This window comes from Engystomops pustulosus, chromosome 4 (genome assembly GCF_040894005.1).
Source record: "Engystomops pustulosus chromosome 4, aEngPut4.maternal, whole genome shotgun sequence".
Taxonomy (NCBI): Eukaryota; Metazoa; Chordata; class Amphibia; order Anura; family Leptodactylidae; genus Engystomops; species Engystomops pustulosus.
In genome coordinates, this window is record NC_092414.1 from 116,930,347 (window position 1) to 116,957,596 (window position 27,250).

At 40.9% G+C, this 27,250-nt stretch overlaps 1 protein-coding gene across 2 annotated transcripts in view; it reads left to right on the forward strand.

Annotated features, from left to right (window-relative positions):
• Positions 1-27,250, forward strand: part of COG5 (component of oligomeric golgi complex 5) — a 220,621-nt gene that overhangs the window by 181,631 nt on the left and 11,740 nt on the right. For both annotated transcript variants that reach the window (XM_072147149.1, XM_072147148.1), the window contains exons 20-21: positions 19,665-19,791; positions 21,506-21,585. In XM_072147149.1, coding sequence (XP_072003250.1) covers positions 19,665-19,791; positions 21,506-21,585 — 207 coding nt within the window. The remainder of the gene's footprint in view (positions 1-19,664; positions 19,792-21,505; positions 21,586-27,250) is intronic.

Sequence of the window (27,250 nt, forward strand, 5' to 3'; positions counted from 1 at the left end):
AATGTTTTGCCATTTTCTGACACTAATAACTTTGGTGCACGGAGCTGTGTGATATGTCATTTTTTGCAAAATGAGCCGACGTTTTCATTGCTACCATTTTGAGGATTGTGTGACATTTTGATCACTTTTCATTACATTTTTTATGTCCTGTAAAAAGGTGTAAAAGTCGTGTTTCGGACATTTGTGCGCCATTTCCCGTCTCGGAGGTCACCGCCGTCCGTAACCATTTTTATATTTTGATAGATCGGGCATTTTGGGACGTAGTAATACCGGATTTGTCTGTGATTATGTTTTATATCAGTTCTAGGTAAAGGGGGGTGATTTGAACTTTTAATATATTATAAATTTTTTACATTTTTTAAACTTTTATTTCTTTGTTTTTTTCACTATTTCTTAGACCCTATAGGATACATTAACCCTAGATGGTCAGTTTGTTCCTACCATATACTGCTATGCTCCTGTATCGCTGTATATGGCATTTTTTGCAGATGATTCATTACAATGAGCCACTGGCTCATTGTAATGAATCTGCAGAAGCCATGCAGCCTCGGTTCAAACGAAGACCCGAGGCTACCATGTCAACTAATCTCCGTCCCTGATGACATTCGGGGGAGCGACGATAGGAGGTAAGATGGCGGCGCCCAAACTTTGCCGGTGGCAAACAACAGGTTAACACCCGCGGTCAGTGCTTGCAGTTAGCTGCTATATGCAGAAAAGCCCAAAACAAAAAAAGAGAGAAGGCCACAGCATCCAATATGATGAAAAAAGGTTAAACCTTTATTTAAACAGCCATAGAAAAAACTGCAACGTTTCGATTCACCATGAATCTTTGTCAATCATGGTGAATCGAAACGTTGTAGTTTTTTCTATGCCTGTGTGAATAAAAGTTTAACCTTTTTTCATCATATTGGATGCTGTGGCCTTCTCTCTTTTTTTGTCTTGGACTATGGATCCTGCACACTAGGACCCTGGGCTGCGTGCATCAAACAAAACAGCTTTTGGTAATTACATGGGTTGCTGTCTTTTTTCTTTTTTTGGATGCAGTAAAGCCCATCTCTGTATGAAGATGGCTCAGCCCATTGAAAACGGCATCAAAAGTTGCAAATAATGATAACACCCACACCTCTGTACACCAAAGTATGAAAATGTTATTAGTGCCAGATTATGGCAAAATGAAGAATTTTTTTTTTTGTACAGGAGGTTTTAATTTTTGTAAATGCGTTAAAACATTATAAAACCTGTATAAATTTGGAATCTCCGTGATTGTACTGACCCAAAGAATAAAGTAGATATGTCATTTGGGGTGCACAATTGAGGCTACATTCACACACATGTATGGGGGACATATGTACAGCCGATATACGTCCCCCATACACTTCTTTGGGCTCACGGCTCTGTACGGGAGCGGTACGGTGCAGCACACGTGCGCTCCGTAGCCTGGGAAAAGATAGGACATGTCCTATCTTTTCCCGTGATACGGCGCCGTGCGCTGTATCTTCCTATGGAGAGGGGCAGGGGTGAGCAGCTCTCATCCCCTGCTCCTCTCCGCAGCGCTGATGTATGCCCGCCATACTATGGTACAGCCGGGCATACATCGTGTGAATGTAGCCTCAAGCTGTAAAATCCAAGCCCACAAGAAAATGTTGCAAATGCATTTTTTCATCAATTTCACTGCACTCTGAATTTTTTTCTCGCTTCCCTATGCATGGAAAATTAAACACCATCACTATGAAGTTCAATTTGGTACACAGAAAACAACCCCTCACACTGCTCTCTACATGGAAAAATAAAAAATGTATATATTTTTGAAAGTGGGGAGTGAAAAATGAAAACGCAAAAATGGAAAAGGGCCTCAGCATTAAGGGGTTAATAACATACCATGACATTGTAAAAACATAGTCAATAAATCTGTATTTATTGTGAAAACCAGTTATCACATCCTGGAGTTGGTGCAAAATATAAAGGAATGATAAAAGCTGTATGGTGAGGTCTTCATAAACATCTTCAGAGATCTTCATAAACATCAAAAACATTGTAACATCGGAAACTTTGTAACACAAAAAGCAGCACATGAAGGCACCTAGTAGATCTGGAAAACGATAATAAAGCGGGTAGTACATGAAGATGAATATTTACCTATGTTAGATCACCGTAGAAAGGATGGGTCCCCAAGGTGTGAAAGTAGTTTCCTAAATACTGATTGACCAAATTGAATACATTTTGCAAAGGCCTTTGGGGGTGCTGCCTCTCTGCAGTAAGGCCTAAGCAGTATTGCTATCGTGATGACCATTTCATTGAGCCCTATTGTGCCTTTCACTGGTGAAGCTGATGCATGGACTTAAAAATATATTTATGTTATCTGCTGAAGTTAGCTGGTGAATACACTTGAAGGTGCTTTAATAATGGACCACTGTGATGGAAATCTGGAAATCTAACCTTTATTTTCTTACTTTGATTATATCAATGGCAAGAGAGAATTTTGACTTTAGAGTCTACCTGAGTCTACTGAGGCCCACAATGCTTGTGGTAGCCATCTTCATTTTGAAGTGCAAGAAGTAGAAATCTATTCAAAATAATTTAAGAAAAAGTGCTTTGTAGCATTGGAGATTGGGCGCTTGAATTCTTGCAGTATGTGGTTACTCTCGGTTGTCAGACCCTTTATAGGCCCAACAACTTCTATTAACCCCTTAATGACCGCCCTATCGGGATTCTACGGCGGTCATTAAGGGTACTTCTTCTGATGCGACGCCTTTCTACGGCGGCGCATCAGAAGAAGATTTCGGGACATCGGGTTATTATAGTGCCGGTGTCGGGCTGTGATATTACAGCCCAGACCCGGCACTAACACCCGGGATCGGAAAAACTCCGATCCCGGGTGTTTAACCCCTTGCACGCCGCGGTCAAGCATGACCGCGGCGTGCAAGTGTGTCCCCCGTGGATCGGACCCCCCCCGGTGTGCTTACCGGGGGATCCGATCCCTCCTGCCGCTGCCCCGGGTTCCGACGAGTGACCCGGGGCTGTCGGCTCCTATTCTCACCGGGTCCTGCCTTCCTGGCAGGACCCGGCTGTAAGTAACTGAGCATGCGCGGCATGCTCAGTTACTTACACTATACACTGCAATACAAGTGTATTGCAGTGTAAAGGCTTGAATAAGCGATCGGATGATCGCTTATTCAAGCCAAGAAGTAGAAAATGTAAAAAAGTAAAAAAAAAAAAATTAAATCTTTTTATAATATAATTAAATAAATAAATAAAATAAAAGTCCCATAATCTCCCCAGTAACACATAAAATGCAAATAAAGTATATAAAACACAAAACACGTACATATTTGGTATCACCGCGTCCGTATTAATCTGTACAATAAATCTAAATCAATATTGAACCCGCTCGGTGAACTACGTAAAAAAAAAACTCGAAAAACTTCCCATAATATACAATTTTTCATCAAACACCATCACAAAAAATGTTCTAAAAAGTGATCAAAAAAAGTTACGGTACCTAATATGATACGACTGAAAAGAACAACTGTTTTCGCAAAAAATAAGCCCTCAACCAGATCTGACAACAGAAAAATACAGAAGTTATGGCCCTGAAAAGTTGTCAATAGTAAAAACAATGCGATTTTCTCCAATATTGGTTTTGCTCAGGAAAATTGAGCAAAATAAGAAAAACTATATAAATGAGGTATCACCGCAATCGTAGTGAACCAGAGAATAAAGATAAAATATTATTTTTACGTTACGGTGAGCGGGGGGGGGGGGGAATGCTCACAATCCAAAATAAAAATTGATGATTTTGTTTGTGTCCCCCTTGAAATAGTTAATAAAATCTCATGAATAAGCTTTAGACTCCCAAAATAAATTATTTATACATTGTATCTCATCCCATAAAAAATAAGCCCTCATATGATCGCATTACCAAAAAAAATAAAAATTTATAGGTCGTACAATGTGACAATACAAATCTGCTGTGGACGGCGCCTCCATTCATTCTATGCTCGGCCGTGCGCCCGTACAGCAGTTTACCACCACATATGGGGTATCAGTAAACTCGGGAGGAATTGGGCATCAAGCGTTGCAGTGCGTTTCATCATTTAATTTATTCTGAAAATGTCAGTTTTGGCCTAAATGAATGTATTTCCAAAAAAATTCCATAGTTTCTAAATCGCAGGTCCATATTTTTTAACCCATGTGAAACACTTAAAGGGTTAATGGACTTAATAGAAGTTGTTTTACATATGTTGAGGGGTGAAGTTTCTATAGTGGGGTAATTTATGAGGTTTTACTATTATTTAGGCCTCTCAAAGTCACTTGGAAGCCGAGTTGTCCCTCAAAATGTGAGTTATGGCAATTTTCATGAAAATAAGAAAAATCGCACCTAAAGTTCTGCGCCTCATAACATCCTAGAAAAATGACCGGAAGCATAAAATATCATCCCAACATAAAGCAGATATTCTGTAAATGTTAATTATCAAACTTTTTGGGTAGTTTTACTTCCTGTCTGGAAACCAGAACATTTCAAACTTGGAAAATGAAGAATTTTTACAAACTTTTGCCAAATTTTCACTTTTTTTCAGAACGAAACGCAAAACTTATCACTTAAATTTTATAACTAACATGAAGTACAATGTGTCACGAGAAAACATTCTCAAAATCACCAGAATATGTTAAAGCGTTCCGAAGTTATAACCAATTATCGTGAGACATGTCAGATTTGAAAAATCGAGTCTGGTCATTGAGCTGAAAACTAGTGTCGGTGATAAGGGGTTAAAGTGTATGGAGAATACAACAAAAATATTTACATATAGCTTTACCAATGGGGCCAAAACATTTATCTTACTGTTGGGCCCTGTGCACCCCAGTCTGACACTGTGAGTGATGTTTGTGTTGTTTGGAGTTTGTATGTTTTGGAAAAGTTGTCAGCAACCTTAGGCTGGTTTCCAACTACTGTAAAGTATATTACTTTGATCCAACAGAGGTTTACTATAACAGACATTAATACTGGCAGAATTTTTGTTAACACTTCACTCTATTACGAGTGATGCAAACAGAAAGTGTTTTGTTTGCATAGGGCGTTCTGGAAATTTATAATGTCTGTTGTTTTGTTATTTGTCGGCTCAGAATAAAAGATTTTACAATTGAAGAGTGAGACTCACCCAAGTTGCTGGCAAGTTCCATATGCTGCTAAGACCTGGATGATTCACTGAAATAAAAAAAAAAAGAAATGAATAAATGACTTTTGTGATGTTGCCAGTTTGAGCTATTAATATCACACCCTTATGTACCATCCATAATGCATTCATTACATGTGCCAATATATACTACTGATAGAAGTGTGAACAGAGACTTACTTGACATATCCTATGTACAGGCATTAATGCAGCCAACTGCAAAATTTGGGATTATTCAGTTTAGAAAAAAGACGACTGAGGGGAGACCTCATTGCAATGTACAAATACCTGAACGGACAGTACAAGGATCTCTCCAAAGATCTTTTTATACCTAGGCGTGTGACCAGGACAAGGGGGCATCCTCTACGCCTAGAGGAGAGGCGATTTTACCATAGCCATAGACAAAGGTTCTTTACTCTACCGCAGGAGGTTGTTATGGCGGACTCTATGCAGAGAGGCCTGGATGCCTTTCTGGAGAGAAAAAATATCACGGGTTATGGGGAAAAAACCTTTTTTTTTTTATTCTTAAAGGTTGGACTTGATGGACTTTCATCTTTTTCCCGCCTTATATACTATGATAATTCACTGTCTATTTCACAGCAACAAAGCTGTAAATATTTTACACATTAGAACATATTAAATGTGATACTTTAATATGACTATGAAATAGTACTGTTTTTTGATGAAGTACTTCATGTACGTTCCCTCAGTTCCATCAGTGGTAGTTGCATCTGTTTATGTTGGCTGGACAACTTGGACTACAATGGTACTAATCAATTCACTATGGAAGATCCAATCTCAAACCCCCAAATTAACCCCTTAATGACCGCCCTATCGGGATTCTACGTCGGTCATTAAGGGTACTTCTTCTGACGCGACGCCTTTCTACGGCGGCTTGCAAGTGTGTCCCACGTAGATCGGACCCCCCCGGTGTGCTTACCGGGGGGATCCGATCCCTCCTGCCGCTGCCCCCGGGTCCGACGAGTGACCCGAGGCTTCCTGCTCCTCTTCTCGGCGGGTTCTGCCTTCCTGGGTTCTGCCCTCCTGCACAGCATCCTCAGTTACTTACACTATACAGGCGGTCCCCTACTTAAGGACACCCGACTTACAGACAACCCATAGTTACAGACAGACCCCTCTGACCTCTGGTGAAGCTTTCTTAATGCTTTACCATAGTCCCAGGCTGCAATAATCAGCTATAAGGTGTCTGTAATGAAGCTTTAGTGATAATCCTTGTCCCATTACAGCAAAAAATGTTTAAACTCCAATTGTCACTGGGGCCAAATTTTTTTTGGTCTGGATCTACAATTATAAAATATACAGTTTCGACTTACATACAAATTCAACTTAAGAACAAACCTCCGGACCCTATCTTGTATGTAACCCGGGGACTGCCTGTACACTGCAATACAAGTGTATTGCAGTGTAGAGGCTTGAATAAGTGATCGGATGATCGCTTGTTCAAGCCAAAAGGTGGAAAATATGTGAAAGTAAAAAAAAAAAAAAAAGATTAAATCATTTTATAATAATAATTAAATAAATAAATAAAATAAAGTCCCATAATCTCCCCAGTTACACACATAATGCAAATACAGTATATAAAACACAAAAACACACGAAAAATGTATATATTTGGTATCACCAATCTGTACATTAATCTGTACAATAGATCTAAATCAATATTGAACCCGCTCGGTGAACGACGAAAAAAAAAACTTCCCGTAACAATTTTTCATCAAACACCATCACAAAAAATGTTCTAAAAAGTGATCAAAAAAAGCTACGTTCCCTAATATAATACGACTGAAAAGAACAACTCTCTTCGCAAAAAATAAGCCCTCAACCAGATCTGACAACAGAAAAATACAGAAGTTATGGCCCTAAAAAGTTGTCAATAATAAAAAAATGCGATATACTCCAATATTGGTTTTGCTCAGGAAAATTGAGCAAAGTTAAGAAAAACTATATAAAAGAGGTATCACCGCAATCGTAGTGAACCAGAGAATAAAGACAAAATATTATTTTTATGTTACGGTGAGCGGGGGAAAAAAATGCTAAAAATCCAAAATAAAAATTGATGAGTTTGTTTGTGTCCCCTTGAAATAGTTAATAAAATCTCATGAATAAGCTATAGACCCCCAAAATGAATTATCTATACATTGTATCTCATCCCGTAAAAAATAAGCCCTCATATGGTCGCATTTCCAAAAAAATAAAAATGTATAGGTAGTACAATGTGACAATACAAATCTGCTGTGAATGGCGCCTCCATTCATTCTATACTCGGCCGTGCGCCCGTACAGAAGTTTACCACCACATATGGGGTATCAGTACACTCGGGAGGAATTGGGCATCAAATGTTGCAGTGCGTTTCATCATTTAATTTATTCTGAAACTGTCAGTTTGGCCTAAATGAATGTATTTTCCAAAAAAATTCCATAGTTTCTAAATCGCAGGTCCATATTGTTTTAACCCATGTGAAACACTTAAAGGGTTAATGGACTTAATAGAAGTTGTTTTACATATGTTGAGGGGTGATGTTTCTATAGTGGGGTCATTTATGGGGTGTTACTATTATTTAGGCCTTTCAAAGTCACTTGGAAGCTGAGTTTTCCCTCAAAATGTGAGTTTTGGGGATTTTCATGAAAATGAGAAAAATCGCACCTAAAGTTCTGCACCTCATAACATACTAGAAAAGTGAGAGGATGCATAAAATATCATCCCAACATAAAGCAGACATTCCGTAAATGTTAATTATCAAGCTTTTTGGGTAGTTTTACTTCCTGTCTGGAAAGCAGAACATTTCAAACTTGGAAAATGAAGAATTTTTACAAACTTTTACCAAATTTTCACTTTTTTTTAGAACGAATCGCAAAACGTATCACTTAAATTTTATAACTAACATGAAGTACAATGTATCACGAGAAAATATTCTCAAAATCACCGGGATATGTTAAAGCGTTCCGAAGTTATAACCAATTATCGTGAGACATGTCAGATTTGAAAAATCGAGTCTGGTCATTGAGCTGAAAACTAGTGTCGGTGATAAGGGGTTAAGCACTATGCTAGCCACACAGCAAGCTTGGAAAGTGTTGATGATGCCTAACTCCAAAATAGAAACTCAATTACCGTTATTTAGAACACAATATACAAAACATAAACTTACGGGGCTAGCACTCCTGGAACATAAAGAAGTTAGACGCCTTAATAATAAATGGGGATGTCACTCCCTTCATTTCCCTAACAGATAAATGAAAAATTCCCCAAAGTGAAATATTTAACTACCTAAAAATTTGCAAATTTATGTCCGCACACAAAACTACTCTACCAACAATAGACAAACATGTTCTACACTTCATACAAGACAAGAAAGGGACCTCCTTCTTCTATACACAAATAAATAACAAAGATAAGCTGACTAAACTCTGACATATGCTGTCCTGAGAAAAGGAGTTGGGTCTATCCCTCTCGGGCAAACAGTAGGGAAACGCCATTCTACTTTCCGTAGCATCACAGAATTGGAGGCTATTAAAATCCCACATTACCCCATCCCGTCTACATAAAATATACACTACAACTCCCCCTGGGTGCTGGAGGTTATGTGGTCAAAAAGGGACATTACTACATATCTTATGGTTCTACTCCAAAATCAAACATTTCTGGGAACAAGCTTACAAGCTAATCAAAAACGTGAGCAATGCAGTTGTTCCTTTCACAGCAGCTACAGCCCTACTCCTGATGGATCTAAATGAAATCCCTCCCAGGGCTCCAAACATAACATCTCACATTTTAATTGCTACAAAGTTGGCAATCACAAGACTTTGGAAGGACACTAGAAGCCCCAATACTGGGGAAGTGATAGCCTATGAAAAGGCAATATCCATACTGTCACGGTGAGGACGCCGCCGCCTCGTCACGTGACTTGGGGTGCAACTGTACGGGTTAATTTAGCCTACTCAAACTTGCGCTCACCTTTCACTCAGGACACAAATTGAGCATAAATTACACCTCATACAGCTCCAGCACCAGAACCAGACCCGCTGCCACCACTTATTGCATTTATACTGGGACCAATAAGTATTCCACTCTACATCAACTCTTGCTCTCAAGCAGTCACCTTGTCACACCACTAGACATGCACACTCAGCACTTTAGCAGTAACACAGCTAACCACACTTCACAAGGCTATGAGTTCGCAGAGCATACAGGGACCAAAATTAAGGTGAAAAGCTTTAATTACAAAAAGTTGATCAGTGCATAAAAAGATATTAAAAACAAAAGAATTACAAAATAAAATGACACACAACACGGCAAAACAGTTATAAAATAAAAAGGGAGAAAAATAACAGAAACTTACAACTTAAAGTAAATCCTGATCCCTGGAGGTGGGAGAAATAAGGAAACAAACTCAGCTTGTCAAGCAGCCCCCAAAATGTGAACACCAATTCTTGGATTTCATATTGTTTTATAACTTCTCAGTTTGGTTCAGATTTCAGAACCTCCCATTCATTAATTAGTCCAGAGGGTCATTCAGGATTGGGCAAAGTTTTAATGAGGGGGGAGAGTCCAGGAATATTTAAACAGTCTTTTGTTTCCAAATCCTGATGCAGAAGAGGGGGGGGGGGGGTAGGGAGACCAAATGTCCTTTGGGGTCTGAACAGACCAGTCTTCAGTTCATAGGTTATCAGGCTGTTAAAGCTCCAGGATGTCATAAAAGCTGCCTGGACGCTTCAATAGATGCCAAATATTTAAACAAAGTTTGTAATTACCCTATAGTTAAACCAATCTTATACATTCACAATTAATATCTCCTTGACACCTCCCCCTTTCAAGATTGGGCAAATTTGAAATGACCCACGCCATTTTAAATTTTCCCAAGCCAATTACCAATAATACATTGCAGAAGTTCAGTACCATAAAAATCTTTGCCATAAGATGTGATTACCTGGGCACATCAACCATCTGGTCCTTTGTCCCGTGTATAAGGCCAAGTAATATCACCCCTGGTCACTTGTACACTGCTGTGCTGGGACCTCCTGCTGATTTTATGGCTTTGTGCTGCAGAAACACTAAGTTCTGTGTCCCCTCTCCCAAGTGTGAAATGGTTAACCCTCTCCCTGCTGGATGAAATGCCAATGGAGTTAAGTGTAGGACTACTGTACCCAGTTACATTGTGTTTTGGTTTTCCCGCTGTACAACTATTAGAGTCCCTCTCTTTACCATTTATACTACTGGGCTTAGGTTGGACCACTGACTGAACGCTCTCCTGAGAGTCCCTATGCCCCTGCTCCCCTTTCTGATCGCTCCCCAAAACTGCGCTGGCAACACTCATCACTGGGAACCCCAGTCTCCTCTCTCAGCACTGGTTCTAGTGTACACGCTGTCTTTGGCTCATAGACACACTGCATCTCCCCAGTCTGAGTAGAGGCATCTTTCTGGCTCATGCTCTGAGCCTTACTCATCTTGACACCTCTTGTCTGCTCTAGGACCTCTCCTTGAGTAATGGCCTCCACCAGATCCACACTCAGGACCTTAGAGCTTTGAGGTGCAGATTCAGAGACTCCATCTTGGCAGCCTCTCACACCCTGCACCATATCTGCTGACTGCAGGGTTATCTCTGGGGGCCCGTTCACCACCCCCTCCCCCGTAGCTTCCTCATACTGGGACACCTCTGGTTCTGGAGCAGGCATAGCCTTGCTCTTGCTATCCTGTCCTCCTTCCCAAACCAGTCCCCTTGGGCTTCTGCCCATTTTCTCATATGATTGTTGTACATCAGGCACATACACAGTTGTAATTTTTCCCAAATCATTTCCCAACAATACATCCACAGGCAATTCTTGTGACACTCCCACTTGTCTGATACCTCTACCAGAACCCCAGTCCATAAAAACCTTGGCAACGGGCACTCCTGGATGGCATCCGGTTATCCCCTTCACAGGCAAAGTCTTTTCTGGAATGATGTCCTTAGGGTTTATAACCTCAGGGCGAACCAATGAATAACTTGCCCCTGAGTCTCTTAATCCCTGGGTGACTCTATCACCCACTATCACAGTCTGCATATGGTGCTGTAACTTGTCCATATCACCAGAAAGCAGCATGACTACTGGTACTGTAGAGTAGACAGTTGCCCCTCTCTCTGGGCACGCAGACCTCAGATGACCCACTTTGTTACAAATAAAACATTTGCGCATATCCCCCTGATTTATAGACTCCCTCAATGTAATGTTCTCACCCACTTTGGAGACAGAAGGTTGTGATGTTGTCCTGGCTTGTTTCTCCTTCCAGCTGGAGGACCTTTGGGGGGAAGTTTCCCTCTTTGCTTCAGGCATCCGGTTGGCGGTGTAGGAGTCTGCAATCTGCGCAGCTTCATCCGCAGTTTTAGGCTCCCTGTCACAAACAAACTGTCGTACATCCACAGGACAAATGTGCAGAAACTGATCTTTTATCATGAGATCCTCCAGGTCCTCACTGCTGTTGACAGAAAGTCCTCGGGTCCACTGTAGAAAGGTAGTCCGTAAGTTGCCTACTGTATCAGCGTAGCTCTCAGTTGTTTCTCGCTTTACACTCCTGAATTTCTGGCAATACACCTCTGGAGTTAAGTTGTACTTTTTAATCAAAGCAGCTTTTATAGCATAGAGTCCTCATCGAGCTCAAGGGGAAGGTCAGCAAATACTTCCAGGGCTTTGCCTCTTAGCCCTGGGCTTAAATACTGTGCCCACTGCTCACGGGGCAGATGGTATTGTCCCCATCCTTGTCCAGTACTGGAAAACGTTCTTGACGAGGTCTTTTGGGGTCTACATCTTGGGATTGGGGTTGCACAGAATTGATACCCCTTTCAATGCGTGCCATTTCCAGCCTGAATTCTCTATCAGCCTGGCGCTCACGCTCTGCAGCTGCTCTCTCCTCTCTCTCCGCGGCCGCTCTCTCCTTCTCTCGCTCTGCGGTCGCCTGATTAAATTGAAGGATAAGCTGCAGACGCAGGCTAGGATCACATTCACCTAGCTGCTGTAGGGCCATTTGAAGAGACACATCCATGCCTTCCTGAGGGCTCCTGCTGTGGGTAGCCTCAGGGGAAACTCTTCCAGGATTAATGTCCATATCTTGGCTCCCTTGAGCCGTGCCAGATCCTTGCTCTGCATCTTGCTCCATCAAAGCACAAACCAGCAGCTCTTTGGACTTGTCAGCCGGGTTGACACCTCTCTGCTCACAGAGGTGGACTAGAGCCTCCTTGCTCTGTCTCTTGTAGATGGTTGCCATCACTGAGTGCAACCTTTGCCAAATAAAAGATAGAAAAGAAAAACGGGTTAGGGGAACTGTTTGCACGTGTGTCTTAGAACAGCACTGATTTGGTCCGTGTAAAACTAGGGTACTCCTCGCAAGGATTCCACTAGTCCTTAAGTGCAGGGGTCAGTTACTTAATCCCAACACTTAATGCTCTGACAAAAATGAATTTATCCCACCGCTGCCACCAATTTGTCACGGTGAGGATGCCGCCGCCTCGTCACGTGACTTGGGGTGCAACTGTACGGGTTAATTTAGCCTACTCAAACTTGCGCTCACCTTTCACTCAGGACACAAATTGAGCATAAATTAGACCTCATACAGCTCCAGCACCAGAACCAGACCCGCTGCCACCACTTATTGCATTTATACTGGGACCAATAAGTATCCCACTCTACATTAACTCTTGCTCTCAAGCAGTCACCTTGTCACACCACTAGACATGCACACTCAGCACTTTAGCAGTAACACAGCTAACCACACTTCACAAGGCTATGAGTTCGCAGAGCATACAGGGACCAAAATTAAGGTGAAAAGCTTTAATTACAAAAAGTTGATCAGTGCATAAAAAGATATTAAAAACAAAAGAATTACAAAATAAAATGACACACAACACGGCAAAACAGTTATAAAATAAAAAGGGAGAAAAATAACAGAAACTTACAACTTAAAGTAAATCCTGATCCCTGGAGGTGGGAGAAATAAGGAACACACTCAGCTTGTCAAGCAGCCCCCAAAATGTGAACACCAATTCTTGGATTTCATATTGTTTTATAACTTCTCAGTTTGGTTTAGATTTCAGAACCTCCCATTCATTAATTAGTCCATAGGGTCATTCAGGATTGGGCAAAGTTTTAATGAGGGGGGAGAGTCCAGGAATATTTAAACAGTCTTTTGTTTCCAAATCCTGATGCAGAAGAGGGGGGGGGGGGGTAGGGAGACCAAATGTCCTTTGGGGTCTGAACAGACCAGTCTTCAGTTCATAGGTTATCAGGCTGTTAAAGCTCCAGGATGTCATAAAAGCTGCCTGGATGCTTCAATAGATGCCAAATATTTAAACAAAGTTTGTAATTACCCTATAGTTAAACCAATCTTATACATTCACAATTAATATCTCCTTGACACATACAAAACAACAAATATAGTTAATTCCATTCACTGTGGGACATATGGTCACAAAACAAATACTTCTCCAAAAAAACTCTTTGCATAAATCAATCCTGAGAAAAGAAAATCAGCTCAAGGCCTTTTTGTTACCCTGTTTTTTTCTTTTTTTTCCTTTTTTGTATCTTGATGTATTGTTTTGTTTTTAACTGATTCACCTAGGAAGATACCTCTAGGGCATACCTAAATTGGATTGAATTTACATCTAGTCACCTAAAAATCTACAGAAAAAGACCTAACAATGTAGAGAGATTGCAAAAATTTGATGTCATCTAAATATACCAAGCTGTACATTGTCGATCGCAAATACTCTGGAATCTCTGATGCAGAGTACTTGTATGTAAATCTTTATTGGTTGTCAAAAAAAAGGACCTATTACAGAATTTTACCCCTCACGCCAATAATACCTGCTTGTAGAGCGTTAAAAGTCCTGCCCATATCATTGAATATTATCTGCCACTAAGGCACAGTACGTTAATTACAGCTGCTTTGATGATATGAAAATGAATAGAGATGATTCAACCACTGAACAAGAGAGTCAAGTTTTCTCCCAGGCCGCCAGTGGACCCCACCTCTTTCTTTTGACTGAACAGACAGGATGCCCTGTCCTTACCAGGATGCTGTCCCTCTTACACCATGAAATATTAAGCACCAAGCGGGATACAAGAGGTCAATTCACTCATCGTGGTCGGTGAGCCCAAGCAACTGGTGGGTGGGGACAAATAAGACAAAAGCAGAAAATGCTTGGGGAATTATCTTACTAACAGTACAATTCTTGGACATTAGTACCACTGAATGGGAATGAGTAAGGTTTATTGTGCCTGTTCTTGATGACTGGTTCCATTTAAGCATGAAGACCTTGTGCACTTCTGACAAATGCAGATTGTTTGGTAGAGAGAGGGCAGATTGACCTTTATAATCCACATAAAAAATAATTCTTTATTTATATAGCGCCCACAGATTACGCAGCGCTGCACAAGCATATCAAATTGGTCCCTGTCCCCAAGGGGCTCACAATCTAAACAAATCTCTTCCACTCTCTACTAACATGTCTTGTAACTCTCCCCTCATGTGCCAAAACTTTTCTACTAGATGTGTACATATATATACACCCAACGTCAGTGTTTAGCAGAGAATGGGGATAGATGCCACCGAATAGCATAAGCTATTTTGAGTCCATGTGAAAGTATACTTTTCTCTTTTTTTTTAAAGAGCTTGCAGCACTTCCAGAGTGTCCTGGATGCAACTTACTGTGTATACTCGAGTATAAGCCAAGTTTTTCAGCACAATTTTTGTGCTGAAAATTCCCCACTCTGCTTATACTCGGGTATATAAAAAAAATAAACTCACCATTCTGATGGCCCGGACAGCTCTTCTTCTATCTTCATGTGCGCTGCAGGTCTGCAACAGCTTCCGGGGCAGCGCTTCTTCTTTTTTTATGCCGCCCCAAGTCAACGACAGCTCCAGCAGCGGCTGACATCACAGTTATGTGGCGGCCGTTTAGATAGGATGGCACACCTTGCGCCGGCATGAAGAAAGAAGATGCGCTGCCCACAGAGCTGTCACGGACCTACCGCGCACCTGGAGATAGAAGAGGAGTTGCCCGGGCCATTGAAATGGTGAGTACTCAGTTTATTTTTTTTACAGGAAAGCAATACACTACAGGGGGCTGGCTATATACTTCAATGGGCTGGTAGGCTAGATACGTGAAGGGGCTGGTAGGCTAGATACGTGAAGGGGCTGGCAGGCTATATACGTGAAGGGGATGGCAGGCTATATACGTGAAGGGGCTGGCAGGCTATAGGCTTCAAGGGGCTGGCAGGCTATAGGCTTCAAGGGGCTGGCAGGCTATATACTACAAGGGGCTGGCAGGCTATATACTACAGGAGGCTGGCAGGCTATTTTCTTCAAGGGGCTGGCAGTCTATATATTAAAGGCGGGGCTGGTTATGTACTACAAGGGGCTGGCAGACTATATACTACAGGGGGCTGGCAGGCTATATACCATAGGGGGCTGGCAGACCATATATTACAGGGGGCTGGTAGCCTATATACTACAGGGGGCTGGCTATATACTACAGAGGGCTGGCTGGCTATATAACTGGGGACGCTATGACCAATGCATTTCCCACCCTAGGCTTATACTCATTTCAATAGGTTTTCCCAGTTTTTGGTGGTAAAATTAGGTACCTCGTCTTATACTTGGGTCTTCTTATACTCGAGTATATACGAAACACTGATTGTGCTGTTCTCCATAAAGTATTTATTTTGGGAGCATTAATTTAAATGGCAGGTTCCCTTTTAAACAGCCCACAAAGACCACGACCACGTAGACCACGAAGACCAGCTTATTTAACTCAGGATAACAAAATAACACATTCTCTAATTCAATGTTTTTTTATAAAAATACAGCATTTCGCAAATATAATTCCAACCTGTCTCTATCAGTCCTGGTGTTCACAATTTCGGTTGCCCCAGAACCTGACTGTTAAACAGCAGCAGCATCAGGAAAGTAAAGCTACAATCTGCAAACAGATATCCAGAGGATGGAGGCACAGCTGTTCTGACAGTATGTTGTGGCTGAGAGGTAGCAGAACTAAGAATGTAATTGTGTGTAATATGCATCTCATGGATCTCATCATCTCTGCTCGGTCTCATCTCTCTTTCTTTGTGTCATATACTAGAATAATGTTCAGAATAAACCCTATGCCCTGATCTAAACACATTGTCAGTTTACAGCATCTCACAGCACTAGATGGCTCATAATGGCTCGTGAGAGTCCCCGCCCACACTCATGCACTCATCATCACTGAGTGATAGGAGTTAAAAATACAATAAAACAGACTGAAATTGTAAATTAAGGGGTTAAAATTATCTTCATTGTGTAAACATGAGGGGATTGAAATTCGAAAATGTTCTTTCATGGGCAAACCCTTTTAAGCAATTTTTACTTTTCTGACTCTTTCCAATGAGCAGTTTTTCATTCATTTTCACTCATTATATTCAGTTAGATGCAAGGAAATCTTAAACATTTTTGAGAAGAGGCTAAAAATGAAGGCAGGGTACAATTATAGCACAATTAGCCAGTTTTGTTAGGACTGTAGCTATATTCATAGCTTCGAATAACCAATTATTTGTTTCAAGGAACAGCTTTTATTTATGAAGAAATTACTTAGATAATTACATTCTCCAAAAATGGCTCATTCCATCAGCTGAGAAGCAGGTTCCATGAATTTATTTCCTTATGAGACAAATGGATTTACTGTTGGATGGGATCATAAGCAGAGAGTTTGTTGTACTGCATTGTGTTATAATGAAAATAATGTGATAAAGTCACAGTCAGTGTTTTATGAGTTATGATAGATTTTTTTAATATATACCATACAATAATTTGTGCATTATGTATTTTACAAGTACAATAATGTACAAAAATGTGGATTAAAATGGTGGAAGATGCAACTATTCTAAAAGGGTCTGTTACATATAATGGTGGAAGATTTCTGAATCTGTTTATTTCAAAAATACCCATACCATATGCCTGCTCACCATTCAGCACTTCATGTCATGTAACCAGGGTGATGTCATCTAAGGTCTTTACCCAGTAACATTTGGAAAGGTCTACCTTGTTTGTGTATCTGATTACATGAAATCAGAGCATGCCTACGTGGACTTCTACTGCTCCCAATGCCTCCATGGCAGCATGCTGTGATTTTCCTGTGATCAAGTACATACATGGGGTAGATGTTGCAAATGTTTAGTACATGACAGATGACATCATCCTGGTCATATGACATGAAGTGTTTAGAGATGTAAAAGAACTCTCCCTCAACGTAAGAAGGCACTGTGTAAAACATTTGACACTAATAAGTAAATATTGCTGGATAGTTCTGCAGTTAAATATTGACACACGGTCACCAAGTACTAGTTCCATACAGCAGCATGTCCAAGCAGTGAGACCTGTCAATCAGGAACAAGGAGGCAGGGCAATTCAAGTAACATTAAATATGCAGGACTCCATTAGTATCATTGGACTCACCTCCGGTTCAGCCATTAAAGGGAACCATTTAGGGATGAGGACAATTCTTTTTAATCATAATTTTTATGAAGTATTTATTTTGGCAGGTTAATTTAAATGGCAGGTTCCCTTTAAAACTTGTGACATTGATCATTTAGGGAGATAGTACAGTGAGATGGGGCTGTCTCTAGACACATCAGCCTGGAGACCAATTTTCGTGGCAAATGATCACTGTGACAGTCTGTCGTTCAGAGTAGTTATAAAGTTCACTTTTGTGAAAAAGAGATCGTACTGTTTATTACTGTAAAATATTTTAGGAATATGCTGTATATTCTCGAGTACAAGCCGACCTCAGTATATAGCCACCAGCCCCCCAGTATATAGCCAGCGCATGCCCCCTAGTATAAAGCCAGTAGCCTTCCTGTACTCACCTTTACGAAGCACCCCACAGGTCCTCTTCTGCCTTCAGCTCCATCTTTCGCATCCCCGACGCGGTCCCGATGCATATACCATGACATCAGCCGCTTGCTGACATCATAGTGTGTGCGGATGCGGATGTATGATGTCGGCAAGTAGCTGATGTCATGGTGTCAGCTGTGGTGTCAGAAAGGTGAGTACAGAGGGTTTTTTTCATTGACTCGAGTATAAGCCGAGTTAGGGTTTTTCAGTGCATTTTTTGTGCTGGAAAACTCAGCATATACTTGAGTATATACGGTACCCCTTTCCCTTTAACCCATTCATGCGTGTGTGTTTATATAGCTACAACACACACACACACACATACATTTGTCCAAATATCGCATTCATTCCATATCATGTGTGGATTGGCTACAGGGCATTTTGCCCATACTTGCCCATACTCACCCATACTATCCATACATACAATGTGTAAAAAAAAAAAACGTCAGTAGAAATGACTTTCCACTGCAGATATGTCACTTATTCCTGTGGATGTCAATGTAAATATCAACCTTTGCAGTGCAAAGATTGAGCTCTGTCCGCGGTCGTGTGAGTAGAGGCAGTGTACACATCAGCAGCAAGCTGAATTCAGCAAGTTTCTGTTGCTTGTGTAATAGTTGCGGGGTTTACTGCTAATGTTCATCTCAATGCCCTTCTACAAAAGTTACCTTTAGGGCAATATTAAGTACGCTTGGAGTTTCTGTGTGAAAAATCTGCAGCATAGGGGCTTAAACCCACAGCTTAGGTGAATCACAGACTGTGTAGTTTGTTTCAGACAAATCCGTGCTATGGACAGGATTCCATGGATTCCATATTTGATGCAAGGACTCTCTGCTTCACCGCAAAACAGAAGCCCCGTCAGAATCACCAATCCGCAGTACAGGACACTGCATGGTCCATGCTTCACTGATCGACCTCAGCCGCAGGTTTTAGCTCTATTACAGTAGCAGAAAGGTGTATGGGATTTATCCTCATCTCGTATATGCACTGCCAAAAAGAATTTGTGATTTATGAGCCACAGCGTGTCATTTGGCTTGCTTTACAATGCAAAGGTTCAGCTGTTCCCACTACTGCAGCAAAATCGCAGCAAGAATAGGCACTTTAAGGGTGTTTGTGTGATACAGTGTGTGTAATGGCAGTGTGGTGCCATAAGACCAACAATAAAAATAACTTCCAAAATCCATAATGCACTCTGGTCATTTCATGTATTGTGCTGATCCGTACAAGCAAATAAATTATACAAATACCATCTATTTACACAGCGTAAAGGCAGGGTTTCCAAAAAATGTTGTCACGGTAATCTCTTTTTGTTTTTTTTTCTCACTGAATAATAGTACGGTATATAAAAATGTCAATATTTTTTGACATATGTGTACGTTGAATTAGAAATGTAATAGTCATTTGCAGATAAATAGGTCCATTGATAAAACAGAAAAAAATTACCTGATAATGAAGGAGGGGGGACAGTCCCGTAATGAAGTGGTTCAGAATGTGTCAAGCATGATCTTATTTTTAGACATTTTTTTAAATAAATCTTCCTTGTTGTATTTATTCATTAATTTTGTTTTTATCTAGGCCTTTGCTGTTTCAGACCAGCGAGCATATTGCCAACAGTGCATCTGTAGGTGACATCATACCTTACAGTGTCATTCTCCAGTTTCTCTTCACGAGAGCTCCACCAGAATTAAAGTCTCCCTATCAGGTAAGATGAATATTATGCATGGCATTGTGTCCATGCAGAACTGTATGGTTTTGGAAGTTTATTTTGCAGGCATTGGATGTATGAGCAAAATCCATACACTGTTGTTTTCTAAAAAAATGGGCAAGAGAGAAGGGATGACATTTAGACCTGAACTGTACACATAATGGCCAGAAAACTGGGAGAGAAACCACATAAATCTCCCTCTCATTGTTTCAGTTTTCTATAACCTGCACAACACTAGGGGCGTGTTGGGGCAAAGAATGGGAGTGGAGTGGGGTGGGCAGAGGGCCCACCATATTTACTGTAGTTTTTACTGTAGCCGGAGTTACAGTGGAGACTAGAGCAAGAAACCCCACCAGTACTGACCTTTACCAGGGGTGTTACTAGCGTCGTAAAAGATCCAATGCACTGGCCCCAATGTATATGTACCGCACTTTAAGTAGTGTCCACTCCTGTAAGAAGCCCCTCTAATACGTGCTGGCACGCAATGACAATGATGCAAAATCATTGGGGATGTAACCAATATACAGACAATGCATTCTGGAGAGATACAACAGGACATAGTCATGGGTTAATCCATCAAATACATTGATAAGCCCACGGCCCCAGCATATAATGCCCCCTCACAGCCCCCCAGTTTCTGTTGTTCCCCACAGCTTAAATCGTGGCCCCCACAGCAATTAGTGTCTTCCACATTAAATTTCCCTCCTTCCCTGTGTTTTTCCTGTTTACTAACCCAGTATATATGTCCCCCACAATGTTTATTAAAAAAAATTCTTCTGTTTGCAGGATGAGCCTCGGTGATGTCACTATACCAAGCCTCCTACTTCTGGTAGCCATACTAAACTGCTGGGAGTAGGAGGTGCATTATAATGACTTCACTGTGTCTCCTTCTCTCTGTGGTTGAGGATGGAGCTGACCACTCTGTGCACCACTACTGAGGATGCAGAGAGTGGAGAGAGCTGCCCGGACAGCAGGGACACCTGGGGCTCCTCTTCTGGGACCCGAAGAGGAGCCCCAGGTGTGGCGTATGGGTAGATGAATGCGGGGACCTTGTGGACGGCACCACTTCATCTGTGCATGTCTGTGCTCACGGTACAAGACATGCTGACCGCTCAGGAATTCAGGACAGCAGGCGGGACATGGGAAGTTGACGTGTGCAGGGGGGGCCAGCCATGGGGCATAAGAATGAAGGAGACGGGTGGGTGAGGGGCGGGACTATTCTTTTGAAAATCACTCATGGAGCAGTGGTTTCCTGAGGGGGGGGACTACTCCTCTTCAGCCCAGCCCTTACTAGTCACACAGCACATGTCATTCAATCGTTATATATAAGTAATCTCTTGTTTTGTAAAACCGATTTTTCATGCAAAATATGTTTAGCAATTTATCTGCAATTCTCTAAGGGGACGGGGATGGTGCTAGAAAGGGGTCTCCTGGTGACAGGTTCTCTTTAACTTCTCTATCTGCTTTAAATCAGCAACTATACACAACATGGTCCACCATTAGTTTATTTGTTTCCTGGTTGTCAGCAATAATGGTACATGAATGCTCTGCAGGCGATCATTGGTCTCAGTTGTGAATCTTGTGACTGCTGGAGCATTGGCGTTTTTATTAATTAAACCTTCATGACGCCCACAGATTGCAGAAAGCCAGACGTTTGAGTCATATTTACAAAGCACTTTTAATGTATATGGTTTTCTCATTTCTTCTCCAGAGGGCTGAATGGTCCATTGCTCGATATTCCCAATGGCTCGATGATCACCCATCTGAAAAGGACAGGCTGGTTCTCATAAGGTAAAATATAAGATAGAAGTATACATTACAAAGCCAACGACTTGTTATAAATGTTTTAGGTTACTTTTTATTTGCTATATAGATGATTGTCTAGAGCATTAGTTTGCTTGTTTATGATTATTATGGTTAGAGTAAAAGTGTTCATAGAACATCACCTTGTATGGAGCCTTAAAGGGGCGCATTGCCTACCCCTGCTTCCAGGTACAGCCAACACAATGGGTTCTAGTTCTCAAGCATAGGAACAGTTCCCCCTCTCATCAGTCTAGCTGAAGATATTCATTCCTAGCCTAACAAAGACGCTGGTACACTGTTGAAACTCTACAATTTTTTTCTGGAATAAAGGACATATTAATGGGATCCTTTTCCTTGAGTGTTGAGCGGCGAATTATCCATCCAGAAGGCGTATAGATATCTGTACAACCAAAACGCAGATCTACCAATATTAATTCTCTTCATCCTAATTAAATGTATCTGTAAACCGACCTAACATTAAGTTTTTCCAGTGGGGGATATACTGCATTACTACAGTATAAGTATCTGTGTAAATCCCAGAAATTTCTGCTCACCTTCAAGAAAAACGGACAATGTATCCCTGGATTTTTTTCCTTGTTTTTTCCTCCATGAAGACTGTACAGGGAAGAGTTGTACAGGAGCACAAAGGTGGGGGCAAAGGGCTGAGGAATAACACAGACAAGTCACATGTTGTTTTTTGAAATGCATCCAGACCAAAGTCCAGCCCCTGTGACTACCCCAGGATTTTGTCAGGGTGCAAGGTAAGTTATAACACTCAATTATATTGTAATGCAAATGCTTAGAAAAGGCAGAGAGCCATTTTGGCACTGCAGGTGTGATGGGGCTCTGCAACCTGTCTTTAGTGAAAATGAGGTCCCTGGTGACGTGTTCCCTTTAAAAAAGTGCATAACAGAACTGCAATTATTGACGTTGATATTCAGGCATCAATGACCCTTGGTTGCGAAGGGGTTAAGGGGACATATCAGGCATACAAATCACTGACAACTTTTTCATGTTCTTGCTACCATTTAAGGAAAATGGGAGGATTTATCAGCAACTTTTTGTATGTCATATTTATCATAGTGGTTTATACAGCTTTATAAATTTGTATATACAGCATTATACTGACATTATACTCAGGTGGTGGGCAAGTCATCTGTCTACATCTAGGGAGTCACCTTTCTACTTCCCAAATATTGTAGTAGTTCATTGAAAAAATGCACTGCCTTATCACTTGCTCACACACTAACTCTGGATCCTAAGGCTTCTCTGCTTAGGCCTCATTCCGGAAAATGTAATGGGGACCGATATGCGGATGCACCTTTTGCAGTGACATGTCCTATAGTCCGCCGTGTTACGGTGGCTACCCTGCACTGTTCTATGGAGAGGGGAGGGGTGAGCAGCGCTGTCCAGCACTGATGGCCGGGCAGGCAAACGTTTGTGTGAATGTACCCTTACTCAGGTTGAATGGACTATTTATACTTAAGAGACTATGGCTTGGAAAGAATCCTTGCATATTTTGTGCCTTTTGCGAAATTGACTATGTATGTCGCTTCATGCTAAAGTAAAATTAGAGATAAAATTAGTGAACAATGTATGATTTTTTCCAGCAGTCACTCAGTAGGAAGTGTACAGGCCTTTTATTTTTCTGCACCAGGACATCGATAGCCTATCACACAGCTCTGGTGGGATATTGGTCCACTCTTGTTCTCATCTCTTCCACAGTTCTTTGACCCTTGTGGGTTTCTTGGCCATAAGTTTTGTTTCAAGGAACTGCTTTACCCGTTTTGCAATATGACAGGGGACATTGTCCTATATGAAAATTGCTGGCTGAATGAGTGACGAATGCAAGGAAATAACCATGTGTTGTTGAAGAATGTTCTGAAGGTTGCATTCACTCATGCATCTGTATGAGAGGTCCAACTCCTGCTGTAGAAAACATTCCCCAAACCATGACACTTCCTCACCACCTTTCTTTGACTTCTTAACACAGTTTGTATTCAGTCTTTCCCCAGTTTTTTGTCAAACATAATGTTTTGTATCAGACCCAAATAAATTAAACTTGCTTTCATCACTAAAATGAAGTGTGTGGACCACTTCTCTTCTGTCCACACAACATGCTCCTCAGCAGTGAAATTGATGAAAAAATTGCATTTGCAACATTTTCTTGTGGGCTTGGATTTTACAGCTTTCATTGTGCACCCCAAATGGCAGGTCTACTTTATTCTTTGGGTCAGTACAATCACGGGGATACAAAATTTATACAGGTTTTATAATGTTTTCATTCACTTAAAAAAATTAAAACCTCCTGTACAAAAAAAAAATAAATTCTTCATTTTTCCATAATCTGGCACTAATAACTACAGTATTTCATACTTCGATTTACAGAGCTGTGGGTGTTGTGTTTTTTTTACAACTTTTGATGCCGTTTTCATTGCTTCCAAAGGACTGTATGGCCTTTTGATCACTTTTTATAGATTTTTTAAATATTTTTCAAAATGGCAAAAAGTGGCATTTTTGACTTTGGCCACTATTTTCCATTATGGGGTTTAACGCTGGGAAAAAACATGATTATATTCTGATAGATTGGACATTTTGGGATGCTGTGATACCTAACATGTTTTTGATTTTTACTGTTTATTTTCCCGGTATATTTATATCAGTTCTAGGGAAAGCAGGGTGATTTGAATTTTTGGGGTTTTTTAAAGTTTTTTACCATTGCTTTTTCAGTCCATCTAGGGTACTTTAAGCCTGGGTTGTCTGATTGATCCTACCATATACTGCCATACCACAGTGTGGTAGTATATAGGGATTTACCACATAATTTATTACAATGTGCAAATCGCAAACTTGCATGAGTTAAGATCAGACCTGAGGCTGTCATAGTAACAAAAACCCGTGCGCTCTCTCCAGTAGAGGAACCGACGTGTGATGTTCAGATATACGTCACACGTGGTTTAAATGTTGTGACACTATGGCAAGGCTAACTGAAATATAAGATGTTACAAGCAAACTTTCGGGGCAGTTTAGGTCCCTTCATCAGGCATGGTATAACAGGCTTTCTGAAGTATAAGAGATCTTATACACAATGAGCAGAGAAGTGATGCAAAAACATGTAAGCTAAATGACAATAGCAATAACAAAGGTGAGACGACAGGTCCTTAACCCCTTCTGGTCTAAGCCATTTTAGGGCCTTATGAAGGTTATACCTTTGTAACGCTTTGACATATTCAGATTTCAGATTTCCCAAATGTCTCCTTTGTATCGGCGTGGCTGTTTATGCATCCTCTCTCTTTTCTGGGTTGTTAGGAGGTTCAGAATTTTGAGTGCAATTTTTATGAAAATGGCCAAAACCCTTTTTTAGAGGCACCTGCTCAGGTTTAAGTGGCTTTAAGAGCCACTAAATAGCTAAATAGCAGTAAAACCATTTAACCCCTCCATGTGTGAAAAATGAACTTTAAGAATTGTGTTAGCCCTTTAAATGCTTCCCAGGGGTTAAAACAAAATGAAGGTATAATTTACAAGCTGTAATTTTTTTTAGACAATATATTAATTTTGGCCAAAAATTAAACTGTCACAAAGTATTAAATTACGAAAAAACTCCACAAAGTTTGATACATAATTTCTCCTGAGTATGAGGATGACCCATATGTGACCCGTATGTATGGGCACACGGCCGGGCATAGAATGGAAGGAGCAGACCTGCATTGTCACATTTTACAGGCTGTAAAATGTTTATTTTTTTGTAATTTGGATTTATGGGGGATTATTTTTTTTGTGGGTTAGATCCAATTTTCAGGTACATTATCTACGAGGGGTTCAATAGCTAATAATTTACAGAGTTGTTTTACAGCTTATTTTTTGTGGGACAAGCTGTAATTTGTAAGCTATAAATGTTACTTTTTGATCACTTTTTATGATGTAAAGTTTTCATAATTTTTGTGAGGTTTTTTGGCCTTTTTTTTAACAGCGTTCACCATACAGGTTCAGTGACAAATTTATTTTAGTGTACGGGATGTTACGGACATTGTGATATCCAATATGTTGGGGTTTTTATGTTTTGATAATTGCATGGGATGGGACTTCAGGGGACTTTTCTTCTTTTTTAATGATTTTTTTAATTACACTTTTATTTTTTTAACTTTTTATTTACTGTTTGATTTTGTCCCAAGGTGGGACATGAACAAGTGATCATTTGATCACTTTTTCATTGTAATATACTGTAATACTAATGTATTGCTGCATATTACATAGGCAGCCTATGCTTTCTACATAGGCTGACACATGCACTGTTAGATCGTGCAGAGTGCTGATCCACTGTTATAACAGTGATCCACTGTGTTTAGTGAAGGGAGGCTGCTGCTGGACATGTTATTAGTGAGGGGAGGCTGCTGCTGGACATGTTATTAGTGAAGAGAGGCCACTGCTGGACATGTTATTAGTGAGGGAAGTCTGCTACTGGATATGTTATTAGTAAGGGGAGGCTGCTGCTGGACATGTTATTAGTGAGGGGAAGACGATGCTGGACATGTTATTAGTGAAGGGAGGCCACTGCTGGACATATTATTAGTGAGGGGAGGCTGCTGCAGGACATGTTATTAGTAAGGGGGGCCACTGCTGGACATTTTATTAGTGAAGGGAGGCCACTGCTGGACATGTTATTAGTGAGGGGAGTCTGCTGTTGGACATGTTATTAGTAAGGGGAGGCCACTGCTGGACATGTTATTACTTAAGGGGAGTCTGCTGCTGGACATGTTATTAGTGAGGGGAGTCTGCTGCTTGACATGTTATTAGTAATGGGAGGCTGCTGCTGGACATGATATTAGTGAGGGAGGCCACTGCTGGACATGTTATTAGTGAAAGGAGACCACTGCTGAACATGTTACTAGTGAGGGGAGGCTTCTGCTGGACATGTTATTAGTAAGGGGAGGCTACTGCTGGACATGTTATTAGTGAAGAGGGGGGCGCTGCTGTACATTTTATTGGTGAGTGGAGGCCTCTGCTGGACATTTATTTTTGGTGAGTGGAGGCCGCTGCTGGACATTTTGTTGGTTAGTGGAGGCCGCTGCTGGACATTTTGTTGGTGAGTGGAGGCCGCTGCTGGACATTTTGTTGGTGAGTGGAGGTTGCTGCTGGGACATTTTAGTAAAGTGTAGCAGCTGAATTTCCCAGGTTTTTTGTGGTAAAATTTGGTATCTCGGTTTATACTCAGGTCGGCTAATACTTGCGTATATGTAGTATGTATATTTTTTTCCTCACCGTAAAAAGCCCAAAGACAAGGGGACATTATAGGTGTGTGGGGGTTGTTTTAGAAAAAGGAATATTATAATGTCCCCTTTTCAGTAGCCTTATTCTTATCAAGACATTAAAAGGGTGCTACAGAAAAAAGGGCATCTGCAGGAAAGGAGCGTTATGTGGGTTGGGGTTAGATATGGACAATTTGTGGGCACACAATTTTATTTTCCAAGGACCATGATAAAAGAGGGTTACCTGGCCCGGTCCCTGGTAAAAAAAACAATGTTGGATGCAGCCGGTTCTCAGATACAAAAAGGTTGGGGAACACCGAGGTAGAACATATTCCGTTTATGGAATAAGCATACAATTTTGCTGTTTACTTATGTTAGGATATATTAATATATGACTACACAATGAC